The sequence below is a fragment of the Mastomys coucha genome, unplaced genomic scaffold (genome assembly GCF_008632895.1).
Source record: "Mastomys coucha isolate ucsf_1 unplaced genomic scaffold, UCSF_Mcou_1 pScaffold5, whole genome shotgun sequence".
Lineage (NCBI taxonomy): Eukaryota > Metazoa > Chordata > Mammalia > Rodentia > Muridae > Mastomys > Mastomys coucha.
This window is the reverse complement of record NW_022196911.1, coordinates 116,395,946-116,416,275: the sequence shown is the minus strand read 5'-3', so window position 1 is coordinate 116,416,275 and position 20,330 is coordinate 116,395,946. Positions and strand designations below refer to the sequence as shown.

The following is a 20,330-nucleotide window of genomic DNA, read 5'->3' as shown; positions in this document are numbered from 1 at the left end:
TGTGGGGCTGGCCATTTGTACTTCCTACCTTCTTGGCTACGTTCACAGGACAAATACTCCATGTCACAAGTTGTTATGACTCCTAAGGTAGCACACCCTGACCACATGGGGGATGGTGATGTATACCCGCAAAGGGGAGAAATGTCACCATGTGGAAATGCTCATAGCCACTGCTGAAAATATCTTCACATGGTATTCTATCTTACCAGACAGTGAGACAGCACCCAGAACCCATTTACACAGCACACAGCTTTGCTGACTGGCTTGCACAAAACAAAGGTTTCTGCAAACACATATCCCTAACACTTCCCTTCCCTTCACTGGTTTTCTGCAGACCTCAACCTATACTCGAGTCATAATAGACCCTCAAAGCATGAAATTATATGAATGAGGTGGCAGGGAGAGAGGAAGAGAAAATTTTTCCTGTGAGCATGTCTGTGACTCCTGCTCACCAGCTGTGCCTCTCAGTGACAGGGAGGGAGACTCTGCCCAGTCAGGGTTAGGAGACCCCTCACCTGAAAGATGGCTTCCTCACTGAGAAGGGAGAACAGCCTGGTAGTTTGAATGGAAAATGTCCTTTAGAGGCTTATGCATTTGAAGACTTGGTCCCTGGTGGGTGGCACTGTTTGGGAGGTCATAGAAGCTTCAGAGAGTAGAACCTTGGAGCGGGAGGAAGAATGTCACTGGGCTGGGTCTGGAGCTCACAGCCTTGCCCATTTCTGCTTTGCTTTCTCTGACCGAGTTTATGGTAGATGTGATCTGGGCTCTTCTGGCTCCTCTGCCATACCTCCCAGTTCTTTATTGTCTTACTCTGGAACTGTGTGCCAAAATGAACTTCTTCTCCCTAAGTCACTGCTGGTCCTAGTGTTTAACCACAACAGAAGAGTAACTAATACAAAGTCTAAGTACATAATGAAAACAAAGTAACTAATACAAAGTCTAAATAAATAATGAAAAAAAAAAAACCAACCCCCATACCCCATATCTGGGTCCTGAACAGAATACAGATGAAGAAACAAAGCTGTGTTTGCAGTGACAGCTGGGGCTGGGAAGTCATGAAGGAAGAAAGCCTAACACGAGACTGGCACTACCTAGCTGAGTCCTGAGAGAAACATGCAGAGCAGCCCAATAGGAGGTGTGCAGAGTCAGGGGCCCTCCTCATGCTGCCATGGCCATCAGAGGTACAGAGGGTTGAGGGAGAAATGGGAGGGGGTTTGATTTGGAGGAGTTGAAGCCCCTCCCCTGGGGGTGTCTCACTTAGGGAGTGGACAGAGAGACCCTGAGGTGAGATGGGTACCAGGATGGTGCAGGTGGTGGTGAGGTACCAACACACGTCTCACTGGTATCCACTAAGGTGCCTCAGATGAGGAAACCGGGGTGGGGTTTATGGGAACAAAGTCCACTGTCACCTCAGGTTTCTGTAAACCTAGAGCAGTCCCCTAAAGCAAAGCTTGACAGGAAGCACAGGTGTCTGGACAGAAGAATGGGCTCAGGAGCCAGTCTGCATTCCTCCCAAAGCAGCCCCACATTGGGCCAGCAGAACAGTGTGGATGCTCAACACTGCCTGACCCACAGAGAAGAGGCTGACATTGAACTCTCTTTCAACTGAGCTTTGTGTATGAAGAGGCAAAATGAGGAGCAAGAGAGGAGGTTAGGCTGAGTACCTGATCAAATTTACTCAGAGAAAAATCAGTTTGCAGAGGAAACAGTAGACACTGAGAAACTGCAAAGGATACACAAGTCGTAGGGGCTGAAGAAAAAATGCCACCTCCTTACCTGCTGCCTTTGTCCATGGAAGCCCTTCCTGTGGATTCCCTATGTGCACAGACTTTGGATTATCCCATTGATACCAACTCAGAGTGTCCCCATATTCCTGACAATTGTGCCCTTGATGTTCCCCAGTGGTGCTATAAATAAAACTTTATTAACTGTAATTTGGAAGGTCTGCCTGAATTGCACATTAATTCTGTCTATGAAAAAAAAAACCTCAATTAGCTGGAACCCAGCTTACACCAGTCCTTAATTAACTGCCTCCCTCCCTTATTCTTGTTAATTAGCAGAGAGACAGATGATAACAACAACTTGGGAAACTTATTAAAATCAAGCAGGCATGTCCTTTCTTACACTTGGATCTTAGCTTCAAGTTTTTAGGGTTGTGTGTTTAATTTGGAGTGTCAGAAAACTAGAAAGAACCCACAAGATGGGGAGTGAACAAGCCCTTAGGCAGGGCGGGAAGGGGAACGAACACATATTATATAATAGCATAGGGATGCTAATCTACTCTAACCCTAACCTTAACCTAACATTGACTTCTGGCCTTTGCCCCGAAATATTGTTAACAAAAAGGACACTTTCTTCCAGAATCACAATCTATTCCCTGTGAATTCTCAGGGACAGTACTGCTCACATTCAACTGCACGTCACAGTAATGCTCATATTCACCTGCATGTCACAGCCTCTGGCTTTGGTCTAGGGTCAGTTCCAGGGCAGTGTTAGGTCACCTTGTAGCATTAGTCTTAATGAAGAATAGCAAGCCTACTTTCTGATTGAAAATCAAGGTGGAGCCGGGCAGTGGTGGCACACGCCTTTAATCCCAGCACTTGGGAGGCAGAGGCAGGCGGATTTCTGAGTTCGAGGCCAGCCTGGTCTACAGAGTGAGCCCAGGACAGCCAGGGCTACACAGAGAAACCCTGTCTCAAAAAAACCAAAAAGCCAAACAACATCAGCAACAACAACAGCAAATCAAGGTGCAAACAGTACAGGTCACCATCGAAATCCACATCACTGGGCTAGGAGATGCTAAGACATAGCACAGAGTTACAGTACAGGTCACCATCGAAATCCACATCACTGGGCTGTGAGATGCTAAGACATAGCACAGAGTTACAGCTCAGAACCCAAAAACCCAGGCACATGCGCACTGTGAGGCTATCACCATCGAGGCTGAATCTAGCCCCCTGCATGTTCATGTCCTTTGTAAATCCTGCCCCTTCCTCACCTGCCCCAGTAGCTGATCTGCCTGCCTGACTGCAGACAAGCTCATACCTTCTGTAATTTCCAACACACGGAACCAGATAGTACACAGCTCCATTACTGGTGCTTTTCAAATGACACTGTTGTGTCTGTATGGAAAAGCTGACATAGTCACCTCTTAGTGTCCATCTGGACACTTCCAGCTTCAAACTATCAGAACAGAGCTTGGTGTGGTGGCCTGCTCCTGTGACCCAGTTCCCTGAGAGACTGAAGACTGTAACAGTCTTAATGCCAGCCCCCAGCTTCCAAGAAAGCCACTCTAAATGTCAGGATACAAGTCTGTGTGACAAGTGAGAACTCAGAACAGAGTTGCTGGACAAGGGCACTTGAGCCAAGCCTGACAGCTGGAGTTTGAGCCCTGGCTTTAGGGTTAGGGGACATGATAGAGAACTGATGCTGCGGGCTTTAGGGTTAGGGGACATGATAGAGAACTGACAGCTGGAGTTTGAGCCCTGGCTTTAGGGTTAGGGGACATGATAGAGAACTATGCTGTGGGCTTTAGGGTTAGGGGACATGATAGAGAACTGACAGCTGGAGTTTGAGCCCTGGCTTTAGGGTTAGGGGACATGATAGAGAACTGATGCTGCGGGCTTTAGGGTTGGGGACATGATAGAGAACTGACAGCTGGAGTCTGAGCCCTGGCTTTAGGGTTAGGGGACATGATAGAGGACTGATGCTGCGGGCTTTAGGGTTAGGGGACATGATAGAGAACTGATGCTGCGGGCTTTAGGGTTGGGGACATGATAGAGGACTGATGCTGCGGGCTGTTCTCTCACCTCAAAGAAATACTGAGATTCTGAAAGGGCTCTGTCTCATGCGGACACATGACCTGAGACTTTCTCACTATGGCCTCGGCTGTCCATGTTAATGTTGTCTGCAGGGAGAAGACACTTCATCTTTTTGTTTTTGTTTTTCGAGACAGGGTTTCTCTGTATAGCCCTGGCTGTCCTGGAACTCACTCTGTAGACCAGGCTGGCCTCGAACTCAGACATCCGCCTGCCTCTGCCTCCCAAGTGCTGGGATTAAAGGCATGCGCCATCACCGCCCAGCTGATACTTTCATCTTGATAAAGACCATTAAGTTACTTTGTGGTTCTGCATAATATTCATATTATATGACTTTTTCTTCTTTTGTTAGTATGTCAGTATGCTTACTTTTACTTGTTGTCCCAGTTTCCTTTCTGATGCTGTAATTAAACATCCTGGCAAAGCCATGTAAGGGAAAGGATTTGTTTGGCTTACAATTTCAGAATGCAATCTATCATTGTGGGGAGGTCAAGCAGGAACTGAAGCAGCCAATTGCATCAGGAGCAGAGAGAATGCATTGTGCACGCTCATTACTCAGCTCACACTTTTACATGGTACAGGACTCAAGCCCCAAGAAGGTGCTGCAGTGAGCGGTGCTGTTCCCAACCACTACTGTCCTCAAGACAACCCTAGGTATGCCCATGGTCCAAAGAGCGGTGGTGCTCAGCCTTCCTGACGCTGCGACCCTTCATACAGTTCCTCATGTTGTGGTGGCCCCAAACATACGACTGTTTGCATTGATACTTCACAACTGTAATTTGTTATGGTTATAAAGGCTGACATTAGGTGTCTTTTGGTCACTCCACCTTACTGTTTTTTGAACTTGGTTTCTCACTGATCCTGGAGCCCCCTAAGTGGCTAGACTGGCTGGAAAGAGAGCTCCAGGAATCTACCTGTCTGAGCTCATCAGTGCTGAAACCAAGGGCTTTTATGTGGATGCTGGGGGTCAAATTCAGGTCATCATGCTCTCATGGTAAGCCCTTCAGTAACTGCTCTATCCCCAGCCTCACGTTGGTGCTTTAGTGAAATTTTCTACTTCAGATCTCTGCGTGTGTATTTGTGAGGGTTTCTTATGTTGTGCTTGTCTGGTTTTTGTTTTGGTACCAGAGTGTTACTTATCTCATGAAGCAATAGAGAAAGGGTGTACCACTATCCATATGCCTCCCCCTTAATGTTCAGAAGAACTCTCCATGGAAACCATCTGGACTTGTGGTGTTCTTTGATACAGAGCTACTGAGCTCATCTGTTTCCTCTTCAGCAAGTCTTCCCGTGTCAGTGAGGAACATGCCTGTCTGTCGAGGTCATTCACAATATTTACCTCCCATCCTTTTAAAATCATCAGTGGTATCACCTGCTGGTCCAGGTTCAGAACCTTCTCTGTGCTTCTTTGCCAGTTTGGGTGATGGTTCATCACTTACAAGTGTGTTTAACCAGCGGGGGCACAGACTCCATGGGTTGGCCATTTTCTCACTGTCCTGCCTCTTCTGTCTTCAGTCTCCCCATTTCCTGTGTTCTTCACTAACATCCCAGGTAGAAGCTGAGGACAAGATCCTAACACACGCAGGCAGGGACCCTCTGCACTGCCTAGCTGTGTTCCAAACACTATTTAGTTTTTATTTGATAGAAAAGAAAAATTTTAAGATTTCTTCTTTTTGAGGTCAGCCTGGTCCATGCAGTGAGTCCATGACCAACCAGGGCTATTGTAGTGAGACCCACCATAAAAACAAACAAACAAACACTCAAACCAGACAAATAAACAAAACCTCTCCCAAGCCCTCCTCTTTGAAAAGCTTCTATAAAGGTTGATAGTTATAGTCATGTGTATTCTATTAAATTATACATATTTTATAATACTTTAGTGAATGTGTTACTTATGATTATAGTACTTATATGCTTATCTTACATATTTTCTACTTTAATGTTTATTTAGGGAGTGGAGAGGTGGCTTGCTTAGTCAAGTGCTTGCTACTACACAAGCATGAGGACCTGAGTTCAGATCCCAAGCACCCACACAAGTGTCTGGGCATGGCATTGTGCATGTGTTGTCCCCACATACAAAGAGGTATGTGAGGAGAGACAGAGGCTGGGTGAGCCTGAGGCCTTGCTGGCTAGCCAGTACAGCCAATCAAAATGACAGTCATTGAAAAAAACAAAACAAAACAAACAAAAACAACACCCCATGTTGACATCTGGCCTCTGCATGTATGTACACACACACATGCATGAACACACTCATGCACGCTGGTTTAGAGTGCCACCCCACTGCAGCTGTAGGGCACACTGTGAGTCAATCCCTCTAACTGGTTATAGTGCATGCTCGCCAGCCACCCTGGTAGAGCATCTAGCCAGTAGACAGCGTTATATCTTTTCTCCACTTACTGACACATTCTGTTCATTATCAAGTCTCTACTGTAGCCCTGGCTGTGTCAGGGACTTACACTCCAAACTCGTCTGTACTCTCCGTGGGTCTCACATGGCATCAGAGGACTTTCTTTATCATACAACACCAACTATGGCTCTGCCCAGCGCCTTCTCTGGCTCTATGACAGCATGGTGCAGTCTTTCATAGCTGCTACTACCAACCTGTTTGTGTCTTTTTATTGAAAATATATTTTTTGTAGGCACCACAGAGTATTTCCTTACTCTTCACCCCATCTAACTACCCTCGCATTAGTCTCTCTTCACCTAATCTAAGCACACTCCTCCTTCAGTCACTTTTCGAATTGCTTTGATATGAAGCAGCCTAAGGGAGGAAGGGTATCTGGCTGGCTGGGCTTGTCATCTTGGTGGAAGGCTGTGCTGTCTGGAGCAAAGGAAGGAGAGCCCAGTTGGCTTTTTCTTCCCCTTTTCTTTGGTCTGGGACTCCTCAGCAGAGCACACTGTAGCCTACATTGAGGGCAGGTCTCTCACCCCAAGTTAATCCTTTATAGAAATGTCTTTGAAGGTATAGTCAAGGATGTGCCCCTATACCGCCCTGGGTGTTTCTCTTGTTGTTTGAGAGGCTCTGGCTGTCCTGGAACTCGATATGCCTCTGCCTTCCAGGGACTGGATTAACAACTGTCAGCACCCCTGGCTCTAGGTAACATTTAATTCACTTAAACTGAATCAAATTTAGCTACGTAGCTGTGCACGTCTTCTCCTGTAACGGTGCTGCTCAGCTGTGCACACCTCAGTCGCTGATGCAGCACAGCTCACAGCTACCTCCCCCTACCCTGGACTCCTGGCCACTCTATTCCCTTCCTTCTGCTGTACTACATATATGTGTGTAAGATTTCATTTTATCTTCTGTGTGTTGTTATGCTGGCTAATTTTATGTCAACTTGACACAAGCTAAAGTTATGTGAGAGGAGGGAACCTCAATTAAAAAAAACTGTTTGTATAAGATCAGTCTGAAGGCAAGCCTGTAGAGCATTTTCTTAGTGATTGATGGGGGAGGGCACAGCCCATTGTGGGTGATGCTATCCCTAGGCTGGTGGTCCTGGGTTGTATAAGAAAGCAGGCTGAGCAAGCCACGTGAACAAGTCAGTAAGCAGCACCCTCCATGGCCTCTGCATCAGTGTCTGCCTTCAGGCTGTGGCCCTGCTTGAGTTCTGTCCTGATTTCCTTTAGTGATGCACTAAGATGTGGAAGTGTTCGGAAACCCTTACCTCATCTTGTTTTGGTGATGGTATTCCATCACAGCACAGTAGTCATAACTAAAACAGCTGTCTTTAATTCCTGTTCTGTCTTCAGGGTTGTTTACAGAATGCTATCGATTTCTTCTTTATGGGCTGCTAGAAACGGAACCCAGGGCCCTGTCCCTGGATAAGCTCCGCTCAACACCTTTAGCAGTCCACATGCAGTCCACAGACCAGTTCAAAGTATAAGAGCCAAGGAAGGATTCCTTTGGTCTCTCCCCAACAATGCAGTTACCATGAGTTCTCTCTCCGTATGCTGTCATTTCCAGGACACACTTTAATAAACATTCAAAGTGAGCTTTCAACATTAAGGAGAAGAAATCCTAAGCCATTCGCACAGCACTCGCCCTGCGTGCCTCCCACTGTTACGTGGCTTCAGTCTGCTGTTCAGGGATCTTCAGGGCATGTCCTGATATCTCTGGTTGGCTTCCATCTTTGAGACACCAAGCTGACAGACCTTTCTTCAGAGTTTAGATGTTTCTCTGTGGTCAGTTTTTCCATCCTCATGACTTGGTTATGAAGTTTCCTAAGGTCCTGAACTTTGCTTTTTCTTACTGATCACACTGTGACAGCCATTTGGCCATGATGTGTTGATGGATCTTGCTCACAGCTGGGACATGCTAAGCTTTCTAGATCTGTGGCTTGTTGCTTTCAGTGAAACTGGAAGAACTTCTAGCCTTTACTTCTCCAAATATTTCTATATCCCTCAAGGAGCCAAATATAACACGTGGGACCTTTGCAGCTGCTGCACGGCTCCACGATACTACTCGGATTTCCAGAACTTTCCAGAACTGTCCCTCTTCATGTAACTGCATTACTCCTTTCTCCTGTGAGTGGAACTCACTGCTGAGCACCCCAATGTGTTTCTCAGGTCACACCCTGTTGTTTTTATTTCTAGACACTTGTCTGATGACTTTCTTGATGGTAGGGAGTCCTATGCTTGTCTGCCAAGCCCGACATCTGCAACAGCTTTGAATAGTTTTCCACAGTTATTTTCATTATAGTCTTATTTCCTGGTTTGTCATGTGCCTGGCCATTTAACAACAGTGTTAAAGGTACAATATTGAGGCATAGGGAGTGACTGTGGGACTCAGAACAAGAAGGCGCTCAGGAGGCTCCCTGTTTTGAGGCAGCTGTCTCAGGCGGGCGTCCCTGTAATATGCAATGCCCCTCAGTCAAAGAGAACATCATTCTTTATATTGTTCTTCCCAGGATCTTCTGCTTCTCTCCTGCCCATCCTTCTTCTTCTTCTTCTTTTTTTTTTTTAAGATTTTTATTATGTGTATCTCTGTGCATGCACAGGATTGCCATATGAATGTTGGAGGCCAGAAATGGGTGTCTGATCCCTTGAAGCTGTAGTTACAGGTGGTTGTGAATTATTTGACATGGGTGCTGGGAATTGAAAATGTGGATTCTTTCAAAGAGCAGCCATCTCTTCAAGTCTAAACCCACCTTATGGGCTGGCTGACTCCTGTCCATTGCTTGGGTCCTCCAAGACCCTATAGGAGAGTGGCACACAGGAGTGTTCCTCAGATACCTGGGAGAGATGGGTCCCTGATGAACTTTGGCAGAGTCTAGCCTGAGGAGGCACCAGTCTTCTCAGACCTCCACAGCAGGCCAGGAAACTGGGTGGCTGCTGCAGAACAATTGCTGGGCACTGCACATCAGGCTTGTCTATACCACAAGATACCACATCTGCAGAGTGCTGTGTCCTAGACCATAGGGCATCTCATCTATAGACTATTATGTACCAACAGACCATAGATCAGGTCATCTGTAGAGTACTAAGTACTAAGGACCCCTCACAGTGGCAAACTTGGAATCAGCTGGGCACTGTGAGCTTGGTAGGCACATATGCCACTTGAACAGTGAGGCAGCTAGATGTCAGGGCCAGATTTGAGGAGGGAGGGGAGGCTGCTTATACCTACATGGAATTTTTATTTCTCTGAGAATTACGTCCCAAGTCATTAAAAGAAGGAAAGATGTGGAAATGAGGCTCAGTGTCAACCAGAAACATTCCAGAATGTCCCTCAGCAAGATGACTGCTGTTAAGTAAACAGCTGCAACAAGCTGGTTAGGAAATTAACTCAGAGGATGGTCCCCAGTGCCTGCAGGCAGTTACAAGAACATCGCAGGCAAGGGAGTTTCCAGCTGAGCACTGGTATCACACACAGACTTCAGCATGCTGCAAAAGTGAAGCATGGCCGTCTGCTCAGGGCACTGCAGGGTCTGTGCTCACAGCTGAGTGCAGCCCTGGGCACAGGAAGTCAGTGTGTGCAGGAGACAAACAGGGATGGAGAGGGATGAAGTCCTTTCTCCTCCCATTGGAACATAGTGGCCAGCTTTAGTCACTTTGGTGATAATGAGCACCGTGAAGCACACAGGAGCAACATTCACCAGTTGGCCAGGAACAGAGCACTAGGCCAGCGAGAGTCAAGCTCAGCCCCAGATAAGCCAAAACAGGAGTCTTTTTGTGTGGCCCAGCAAAAAGACTCATGGCAGGACCTACACAGGATGTCTACAGCACGGCACATGTTCAGCAGTGCGCTAGGGTCCTGGCTAGGCTGTAGGCCCCCAAAACCAGAGACCTGTGATCTAAGGAGACAGTCCAAGAGACTATAGGGAACTCACAGAGCTGCTGCACAGGGTCCAGAACAAATATCAATAAAGGTCCAAGGCTCAACCACACAGAGAACAGGAATAGAGAGAGCCCTGTGATCTTCATATGGATAACCCCCTCATGCATCGGGCACCACATGGAAGCTGTCCATGAACACTTCTTCTGTGAGATGAACATCAGACCAGCACACTGCCCAGTTGGGGGTGGAGGTGAATGTGGGAGGGGGCTGAGTAGGTACTCAGGGGATCTGTAGTAAGAAAGGTCAAGGGAGAGTCTAGGTTGAGGGAGTGAAAAGAGAAAGCAACGAGTGTGGTGGTGTTTTGGCATGACAGACAGTGGGTCACTGTGGGATGTGGCACATCCAGGCCAGCCAGTGGCTGGGGAAAGGGTCACAAAGAATATGGCTGAACAAGGTCCAAGGTAGAGGGACTCAGATCTCAACTTTAGTGAGCAAGGATAAAGAATGCCCTGGGGAGAGGCTGAGGCTGTGGCTTGGCTAGTAGAAGGCTTGCCTAGCATACATAGTACTCCAGGTTCTGCTCCCATCACTGCATGCTCCCTTAATCTCAGCACTTAGGAGACAGAGTGGGAGGGTCAGGAAGTCAGGGCTATCTCCACACAGGAAAGGGAACAAACAGCCTGTGACACTGCCAGACCTGCAGTGACTGTCTTCAGAAATAGAGCCAGAGCCAGTGGAGGCCATCATGCTCTGCTTGTCACTGTCAGAAGCACGACCCTGTCATTCCTGCATTGTCTTCTCTGAGCTGAAAAGTCCCAATCATTTTATGAGGTTGATGTAGAACATGGACTCATTCGTCCTACACAATCCTTGTGCAATGTTGTACACATATACACACACACAATGACATTGATAGAAGCCCACTGAAGCCAAGCTGGAAACAGACTTGATTCTTATACACCAGTGGTTCTCAACCTTCCTAATGCTGCAACCCTTTAATACAGTTCCTCATGTTGTGGTGACCCCCAACGATAAAATTATGTTTGTTGCCACTTCATAACTGTAATTTTGCTACTGTTACGAATTATAATATAAATATCTGATATTCAGAATCTCTGGTATGTGACCCTTTGAAAGGGTTGTTTCCCCCCAAATTCTCCACTGTCTCAAAAGCAGGCCCAGAAGCAAAGGTGCTGAGGCCAATCTCTTCACCTGCCAGGGCCCTGTTCCATCTGCTCTCCACAGTCCCTGCCAAGCTGGTTCCAACCCTATGTGGAATGCAGTCTGAAATCACAGGGGCCTTCCCTGTCATCCACAACATTCATCTTTGATGCCAACACATCTGTCTGGGTACCCTGCACCTGCTGTCCACATCTGCACACAAGGATCTTACAAGCTATGATAACTAGTTGGGTCAAATCCTGACCACTCAGGGAGCTCATCTTGCGCTACAGCTTCGTCCCCAGGAGGACCAGTGGGGTTTGATTGAGATGCTGCCTCTCCTGGTTGTTGGTGGAATTGAGAACAGGCTCTCCTCACGGCCCATGCCCTGCACCCACCTCAGTTCCTCTCACTCAGGAGAGCTTCTTCTACTTGGGAGGCAGAGGCAGGTGGATTTCTGAGTTCGAGGCCAGCCTGGTCTACAGAGTGAGTTCCAGGACAGCCAGAGCTACACAGAAAAACCCTGTCTTGAAAAACCGAAAAAAAGAGAGCTTCTTCCCCATCATCTCCTCCCATTTGCTACTTTTAACTGGGCCATTTCAGAACCAGAGTTTATTTTTTAGGGTTCTCTGCCCCATAGCCTGCTACAAACAGCTGAAGGCTTCATCCTCTGCCATCTTCCCAGAACTCTGGATCTTTCTACTGCCCCTTGCTTGCTTGAAGCGTCAGCCTCTAGCCCTTTGTCACAGTCTTGACATCCTTGCTGCCCCACTATAGATCACTGTCCTGACTCTTCATTTTGTTACCCTCATGGCAGTGACTCCTGCTCCTGCAAGGTGTGACTCTGGCCCCTCAGGGAATGCTTTTTAAAGCTGCCTGTACCTGTGTGCTCTAATTGGCAGCTGAGGTCAGGATAGGGACCTCTTTGCCACTTGTAGACCTTAGCACAAAGCTATGAGTATAGGGACCATCTATCTTCATGGGGGAGAAAAATGGCTGCAGGATCAGGAGATGTGACAACTGGAAAGTGCCGGGGCTGGGAAGTCACCTGTAAAGAAGGGCCATTAAGGCTCTCCAGGGCTACAGGCAGGATGGGTAAAGACAAGACAGGTGATAGGCTAAGCCTTGGTCCTAGTGCCAGCATGTTTAGGGACAGGGAAAGAAGGGTATAGCAGGACACAGCTTCGGGGAGGGGCAGGCTGAGCTCAGGGCCACTTGCTGGCTGCCATTGTCAGGAACACAGAGAATGATCAGGGAATAGTCAGAGTGCAGGTATTAGGGGACACACAGAAGACAGGCTGGTCACCTGGCAGCGGGCAGAGACTAGGGATGGTTTGGTAACCAGAGGTAGATGTTGGGGGAGAGTTTTATTCAATTCTATAAGAGAGAAGGGCTGGGAAGGGTGACAGCCACAGATTTCACAGATTTCAGGCATACAAGTTGGGAAGGGCAGGGGAAACACAGGAGTGGCCAGCCCCACCTAACACCTGGGGCAGGGTGAGGCAGCTCAGGGCCCAGGGGCGGAATGTGGCTTCCCACCTGTGAGGGTGAAGGGGATTACTCACACTGTCCACAGCGAGGATTTTGGCCCAGATGAAGACGAGGAGCGGCCGCAGCTCTCGGGCCGAGCTCTGAAGCAGCTTCAATACATAGGGGAAGATGCCCACTGACAGGGCCTGGAGGAAAAAGGGTCAGCACATGAGGCCCCTCTGCACTGCTGCTGGGTTAGCTCACTCCTCAGCACAGGCATGAGGCCCCTCTGCACTGCTGCTGGGTTAGCTCACTCCTCAGCACAGGCATGAGGCCCCTCTCCACTGCTGCTGGGTTAGGTCACTCCTCAAGTTGCCAGCATCACTGGCCTTTCCTCTGCAGAACCAAGCTGGAAGAACCATTGCTGGATTCTTCTGTCCAATTTTAGACTTCTCTCTTTCCTCCTTCAATGTTACTCTTCTTATTTTTAGGCTTTTCTCCCCTCTCCTTCAATGCTAGCCAGCAAATGATCACTCTCTGTTGACAATATCTAATTATTAAGAACATGGTGAGTGCTAGCCTGCTCAGCTCGCAGCACTATGCACAGACCCTATGCAGGTCATTTCACTGTGTACCACACACAGTGGACAGCCATTGTTTATAACGTGAAATAGATTTCTAATTGTTTCAACAGTATTGTTTTAAACTTCATTATTTAATTTTCTGTAACTAGGTGCGTGTGTGCGTGTGTACACACCTGTATGCTAGAATGCTTAAGCGCGCACAGGAAGCCAACCTCCTCTCCTTGTTTTCTGACTGTCTTGAACTAACCCTAGAGCTTGCTGATGAGGCTAGACTGGCTGTCAATGATTTTTAGGGATTCATCTAGTTGCCTCTGCCTCCTCCAGTGCTGGAGTTACAGATGCTGGCCACTGTACCAGCTTTTACATGAGTGTTATGGGTCTGAACTCAGGCTCTTATACTTGTGCACAAGCATCTTACCCACTGAGCCAACTTTCTCCCCTCTCCCTTTTTCAAATTTATTATTTTATTTATTTACATTCCAAATGTTGCCTCCCTTCCTGGTCCCCGATCCAGGAGTTCTTCCCTCTCCCCCCTCCTCTTTGCTTTTGAGAGGGTGCTCCCCCACCTACTGCCATCTCTCCCCATAGCATCCCCTTCCCTGAGGCATCAAGTCTCTATAGGATTAAGTCCATCCTTTCCCACTGAGGTCAGACAAGGAAGTCCTCTGCTACACATAGAGCAGGGGCCATGGGGCCATGTATGCATTTGGTTGGTGTGAGTCATCTTTTTAGCCCCCATTTTAAACCTTTACTTGTAGACAAAGCCAAAAAGCTCTGCACAGTGAAGGTGGTGGAGAGCTCTAAACATCCTTAGTCTGCAGGCTCTCTGAGCCTCTTTCTGATTTCCTGATGGCATGGATCACTGCTTGGTTCTATTTCTGTTCTGTAGAAAGAGGACCCAAAAGAACAGTTTAGAACTGTGCCTAAATCAGTGTGGACAGTGTGAGGGTGCAGACTTCTGGGAGAAAAAGGCCATGGAAGGCACAGTCAGCTGTCCATGGTTCCTGAACTTTGAGGAGTCTAACCTAGAGGGGATCTAACAGTGACAAAAGCCCCAGAGCAGCAGGGAGCGAGGACGCCCCTGGCTGCTTCTGCTTTGGAGTTCAGACTGCCTCACTGAGTCCAATCCCCGCTTCCCTCCCCTCAGGTGAGGCAGAAGACACGCACCAAGCTCACTGCCCAAGGGCCCAAGTCCAGAAAGCGTCCCAGCAAGTCCAATGCTCTCAGCCGGTGCACTTGGCTTAGCAGAACCTGGAAAACAGAGAAAGATACTGAGCCACAGCAGCATGACACCTGATTGCCACTCCTCTAAGAAAGCTCCAGTATGAGCGGGTGGCCTTGGAGGGGTCTGACAATACAACTCAGTGGCCTTTTTTTTTTAAGCTGGGCTTCTTCTGCCTGTCAATTCATGTTTTAGACAGGCTGAAAAAAATACTTCATTATCCAAGTGAAATATGCCGCCACCTGCACCAAGAACCAGTATGAGCAGGCCCTCACTGTGGCTCTGCTCTGTGCAGCATGGTGCATCCCCACTTCTTTTTCAATGAGATTATACAGGGGTGAGGACTGTTCCCCTCCCTAGACACTTGGGGCAATATTTCTCTCTCCCAATGGAAGCAGAGTGTCCCCTATAGAAATGTCCATGGTTTGTTTAAGTGGTTCCCCTAATGCTAGACATCACAGACAACTCTGTGACAAATGTCCTAATCTGCATATCTTTTCACAGTTGGCTTCTCCTGATGATAAATAGGATACAGGGTGTAACATCTATAATTAAGAACTAGCTGTTGGCTAGACCACCCCACCCTTTTAACAAGGAACATCACACACAACACTTGATAGATATGACTGGGCAAAGTACCCGGCATCTCTGGTTTATTAATGCTCAGTACAAGGTCAACACAATCCTTACGAACAGACGCAGATTCTCCTGGGAAAACACTGTCCACTATCAACATTCAATACAAAAACAATGAAGTCCTACAGGAACAATATAAAATACTGCTTATTTCTTCCCCCAAAATAGCACATTTTCCGTTTTTTCTATTGATTTAAACTTTTTAAAAAACTGAGGTCCAACATGAATTAAAATTACTTTAAGAATATAGATTGGATTTTTTTGGTGTGTATTTGTACTTCAAAAAAATTAAGAAGTGGGTCTGAAGATTTGCCTTGACAGTTAAAGAGTACTGGCTGCTCTTCCAGAGGGCCTGGGCTCACGGTGGTCCACAGCATCTGTGGCTGCTCTTCCAGAGGGCCTGGGCTCACGGTGGTCCACAGCATCTGTGGCTGCTCTTCCAGAGAGCCTGGGCTCACGGTGGTCCACAGCATCTGTGGCTGCTCTTCCAGAGGACCTGAGTTCTCGGTGGTCCACAGCATCTGTGGCTGCTTTCCCAGAGGACCTGGGCTCGAGGTGGTCAATAGCACCTGTGGCTACTTTCCAGAAGATTTGATATCTTCTTCTGGCCTCTGTGGGCAGTGAACATGTTGCACAGACATGCATGCAGGCAAAACGCCAGGCCGAGAACCAAGCTGTCCCAGATGCAGGGACTCACAGCTGACAGCAAGTGAGCAGGTTCTGGGCTCCTGCTCCTCTGTGGAGAGCAGGACTTTAGAGTGACCTCGAGGTAGGGCCTGCTAAGGCAATCCATGCTTGCTTCATCATATATGAACTGTGCTCAGGCTTTGCCTGAGACATGAAGAGAAACCGAGGCTCTAGTGGGCCAGGACTCCCACCTCCAGCAGGAGACCCAGGAACTTCTGAGGGGCAGCACCATCATGGCATGCAGGGCAGAACTGTAGTGGTACCCCACACTGTCCTGAATGCTGACAACGGCCTTGTGCTTCAGGTCCAGACTATGTTTAAAATAAGAGGCACCGACAGCAAACACTTGGTGAAAGGCAAGTGATTCACAACAACCATGTTAAGAGAATAATTCTGCCCTGTGACTCCACTCTGGCTTTTCTTGTCTGATGTTGACTTTCTTCTTCTGTCTGGGTGCCTCTGCCCAGCTGCCCGGAGGAAGAGTCCGAGGCAGAACCATACAAAGCCAGAAAGGTCCACCCTTTGAAATGGCTTCTTGATGTTAGCAGTCACGAGTTGGAGGACATAGCAGTCTGATGTCACTTTTTAAAGGCAGAAAGTATCCTGAAGCTGGCTGGGAGTGGCCAGGCCCATGTTACTGTTCGATGGCTGAGAGTGGCCAGGCCCATGTTACTGTTCGATGGGGCTACACTCAACAGAGCCTGATGGAGCCTCTCACTGCAGCTGCAAGCCCTCAGCTAAGGCCTCTTACTGGATGGAAGGAATTCATTATGGTTTATGGGAGTGAGGGGACCTGAAAGAAATCACTGCTGCCTGCATTAAGATCTTTTTTCCTTCTCTACCAGAGCTGCTCCAGGCTTTGGCAACAATAAAGGTTTTCAGGACAAAGCCAGGAAAGTAACAAATGGAGTGAGGTCAGGTGGGCCTCCCAGAGTCCTGCACTCCCCAGCTCCTGTCCTGTTCTTTGTCTACCCCAGGTATGTTCATCAGGGCTCGTCTCTTGAGTCAGACTGGCCCTGGCCTGGGAGACAGAGCCTTGCGTGTGGTAGAGGACCTGCTCCTTACGTTTGTCTGAAAGACCACATGGAAGATGGCTCGTGTTCTTTCATAACTCTTGCACCATGTTTGGTATCAGGCTGGCTCTAGAGGTCTTCTCTTTCCCTGAGAGAGTGTGGGTTGTAAATGGAACATGAAAAATAAAGTCGATAAAATCTATTTACAAAAGGACTATTGCCAGGTCCCAAAGAACTAGATGCCCAGCCCTGGAGCTCTGCTGTGGGGACGACCAGTGCTATTCTGCTATGCTGCTGCAATACCATGCAGGTTGGAGAGAGAGCTGTGTGGTGACCCAGTCCACCCAGAGGCGCCCCCAGTGTTGCTGCCATTTCCTGGAATCACGCAGGCACCTTCCCTCCCCAGGCCTTGTCCTGCTCTTGTTACTTTTGCTTTGTTGTGGAAACATCTGATTAGTTTCTAGCTCCTCTTGCAGTTCCAGGACTTTCTTAAAACTATGCTAGACACATATGTTCTTCTTTCCTGCCTCTTTTCCCCCCTCACCTCCCCCCAACCCCGGCTGGGATTACTGGGGCTTTAGACAGGGAGAAACCCAAGATCTGGGATAGGTGAATCACGTCCTGAGACTGTGAGGTGGGGGGCCGGGGGAGGGCGCTGTGTTCTATGGAGAGAGACTTTTGAGCTACAGTTGTTCTGAGCATTTGGCATAGTGAAAATGGACGGCTGTCCACCACAATGTGGTTAGCAGCCCTAATGAGCAAGCACAAGACCTTTTTTTGAAGGAAGCAAGGCCAATGTCCTTAGTCAGGTGGAAATCAGACCCATGGCCCATTTTATAAAGGACAACAACAAGTGCTGTAGAGAGTGATGGCCCCACCGCAGGCCCATTGGGAGGGGAGCCTGCTCTCTAATCCTCCAGAGATGTAGGATGGCTTCCTAACCTTCTAAGTGGTACCCCCTCATGATTTCCACAGCTTCTGCCTGAGCTCAACTGCCCCTGAAACTTGATAAATAGTATTTTCTGGCTTTTACAGTAAGTTGCCAATCCTAGGTGTCTTATCTAGTCAATGGTCCCAGAGCAAAAGGTCTTTTCTTTTTTTTTTTAAATTAGATAATTTTCTTTATTTACATTTCAAATGATATTGCGTCTCCCGGTTTCCCCTCAGAAAAACAAACAAACAAACCCCTGTTCCCTCTCCCATCCCCCTGCTCACCAACCCACCCTCTCCCACATCCTGGCCCTGGCATTCCCTACACTGGGGCATAGAACCTTCACAGGAACAAGGGCCTCTCCTCCCATTGATGACCAAATAGGCCATCCTCTGCTATACTTATGCTGCTGGAGCCATGAGTTCCACCATGTGTACTCTTTGGTTGGTTGTTTAGTCCTTGGGAGCTCTGAGGGTATTAGTTAGTTCATATTGTTGTTTGTCCTAAGGGGATGCAAACCCTTCAGCTCCTTAGGTTCTTTCTCTAGCTCCTTATTTGGGGACCCTGTGCTCAGTGCAAAAGGTCTTTTCTTAGTCATAACCTAGCTCATCAGTTTCTCCCCCAAACACACATTTAATACGACAAAATCTTTGTGACTTATCTACCCAACTGCAATGACAAACCCACTATTCATATCCCTCTCCCATGTCATTTTAGTCAGCAGGCAGTAAATGGGTCCTCCAGAGGCAGACCAGTTCGCACATGTATTATTGACACACACAGAAGGTTCTGTTTCTTATGAGGACACAGCAAGGAGAGCTGACAGCACTTCGTCAGTCTGTGCTGCTCTGGTGTTGGTCAGGAGAGTGAATGTTCTAGCCCCAGTAGGATCTGCTTGGTCGCCTCACCCTTTCCGCACAGGACAAATTCACATCTTGTGTCCTTCCAAACAGAAGGAGGTGGTGATGCCAAGACTGCAGCAGAGCAAGGTTTGTTAGCAGTGGGCCTCACCAGTTCCTAACGTGCAAGTGGGAGGAGGGAGTGGTGATCTACCCCAATCTATATTTAATTGGGAAAGGAAAAAGGGAATTCAGTGGCTTTGCCAAGAGAAGGCCACTGGGAGTAAGTGAGCATGTACTGACTTCAGATCAGATGTGACACATCGATGCACCATTCCCTTGAAGCCCAGCCCCACCTCCTGAGAAACACGTGGCTCAGTCCAGCCTGTGGGAAGTGACTGACCTGCAGGACGATGGGCAGCTGCTCTGGGGGGCTCCTGTTCTCCACGCCCATTGTAAGCCATACCTGGAATGCTGTCAGCTGCTCAGCAAAGAATGGGCTGTGCTGTGGGAAAGCAAAAGAGCCAGTCAGGGGCAGGACAGTGACCACAGTGGAGCCAGTCAGGGGCAGAACAGTGACCACAGTGGAGCCAGTCAGGGGGACAGGACAGTGACCACAGTGGAGCCAGTTAGGGGAGCAGGACAGTGACCACAGTGGACTGCTCTGGAGAGTTAGGGGGGCAGGCCAGTGACCACAGTGGACTGTGCTGGAGGGCGCTGGTCTCATAGGCTCTGTCAACAGCCTAGGCAGGAGACAGAGGAAGTCTGAATTTGTGGCCTGAGCACTTGGATGTTCCTGTCAACTGTGAGGAAGGGTGTGACAAGAGGTAGCTGTGAGAGTCGCTGGATCCCTGAGCTCCAGTTAGAGGTGGCTGTGAGCCACCCACTGTGAGTCCTGGGGACTGGGCTCCAGTCCTCTGCAGGAGAGCACATATGACTTGCAGGAACATGAGGCCATTTTAAGCCCCGAGCCATGTCTCTCTATAGAACCACTATTTCTTCACTATTACTACGAGTATTATTTTGAGAGATAGTTTCCCTGTCTACCCACACCAGCCTGCAGTTCACCATCTTCTTTCCTCAGCTTCCTGAGAGCTGAGATTGCAGGTGTGCACCAAATTTAGCCTAGGGTTTTTTTTCTTTCTTTCTTTCTTTCTTTCTTTCCTTCTTTCTCTCTTTCTTTCTTTCTTTCTTTCTTTCTTTCTTTCTTTCTTTCTTCCTCTCTCTCTCTCTCTCTCTCTCTCTCTCTCTCTCTCTCTCTCTCTCTCTCTCTCTCTCTCTCTCTCTCTCTCTCTCTCTGGAAGTTTAGTTCTAGGGAAGGGACCCAGTATTCTTAGAGGTCAAGGAGAGAGGTGGGACCTTCCAAGAAAACGGTGGAGGGAATCGTCTTGAAGATAGAGCAAGATCACATGGATATGGGACTTTGGAAGCCAGATCAGTGATGTGCTCAGCAGTACTGAACAAGAGATGAACCAAGCAAGACTAAGATTATGACCCAGCTGTGGGTTGCTTCAGAGATAGAGATCCTAAATACTGTCTTGGATACAGCAAAGCACAGCAGGATCGAACACACAACAAAAAACAGGAGACAGGACAGAAGAGAGAAGGCAGAGGTTCCAGTGCAGACATGGTATAGAAGGAGGTGGCTGCTCAAAGGAGGGAGACAAGGGGTGTATATGGAGTGAAAAGCCA

General features: G+C 48.2%; 1 protein-coding gene across 1 annotated transcript in view; it reads right to left on the bottom strand.

Moving 5' to 3' along the window:
- Positions 1-20,330, bottom strand: part of Rptor (regulatory associated protein of MTOR complex 1) — a 301,156-nt gene that overhangs the window by 69,984 nt on the left and 210,842 nt on the right. The window contains exons 11-13 of the mRNA XM_031352079.1: positions 19,042-19,143; positions 14,478-14,561; positions 12,822-12,932 (exon numbers count right to left, since the gene is read on the bottom strand). Of these exons, the coding sequence (XP_031207939.1) occupies positions 12,822-12,932; positions 14,478-14,561; positions 19,042-19,143 (297 nt within the window). The remainder of the gene's footprint in view (positions 1-12,821; positions 12,933-14,477; positions 14,562-19,041; positions 19,144-20,330) is intronic.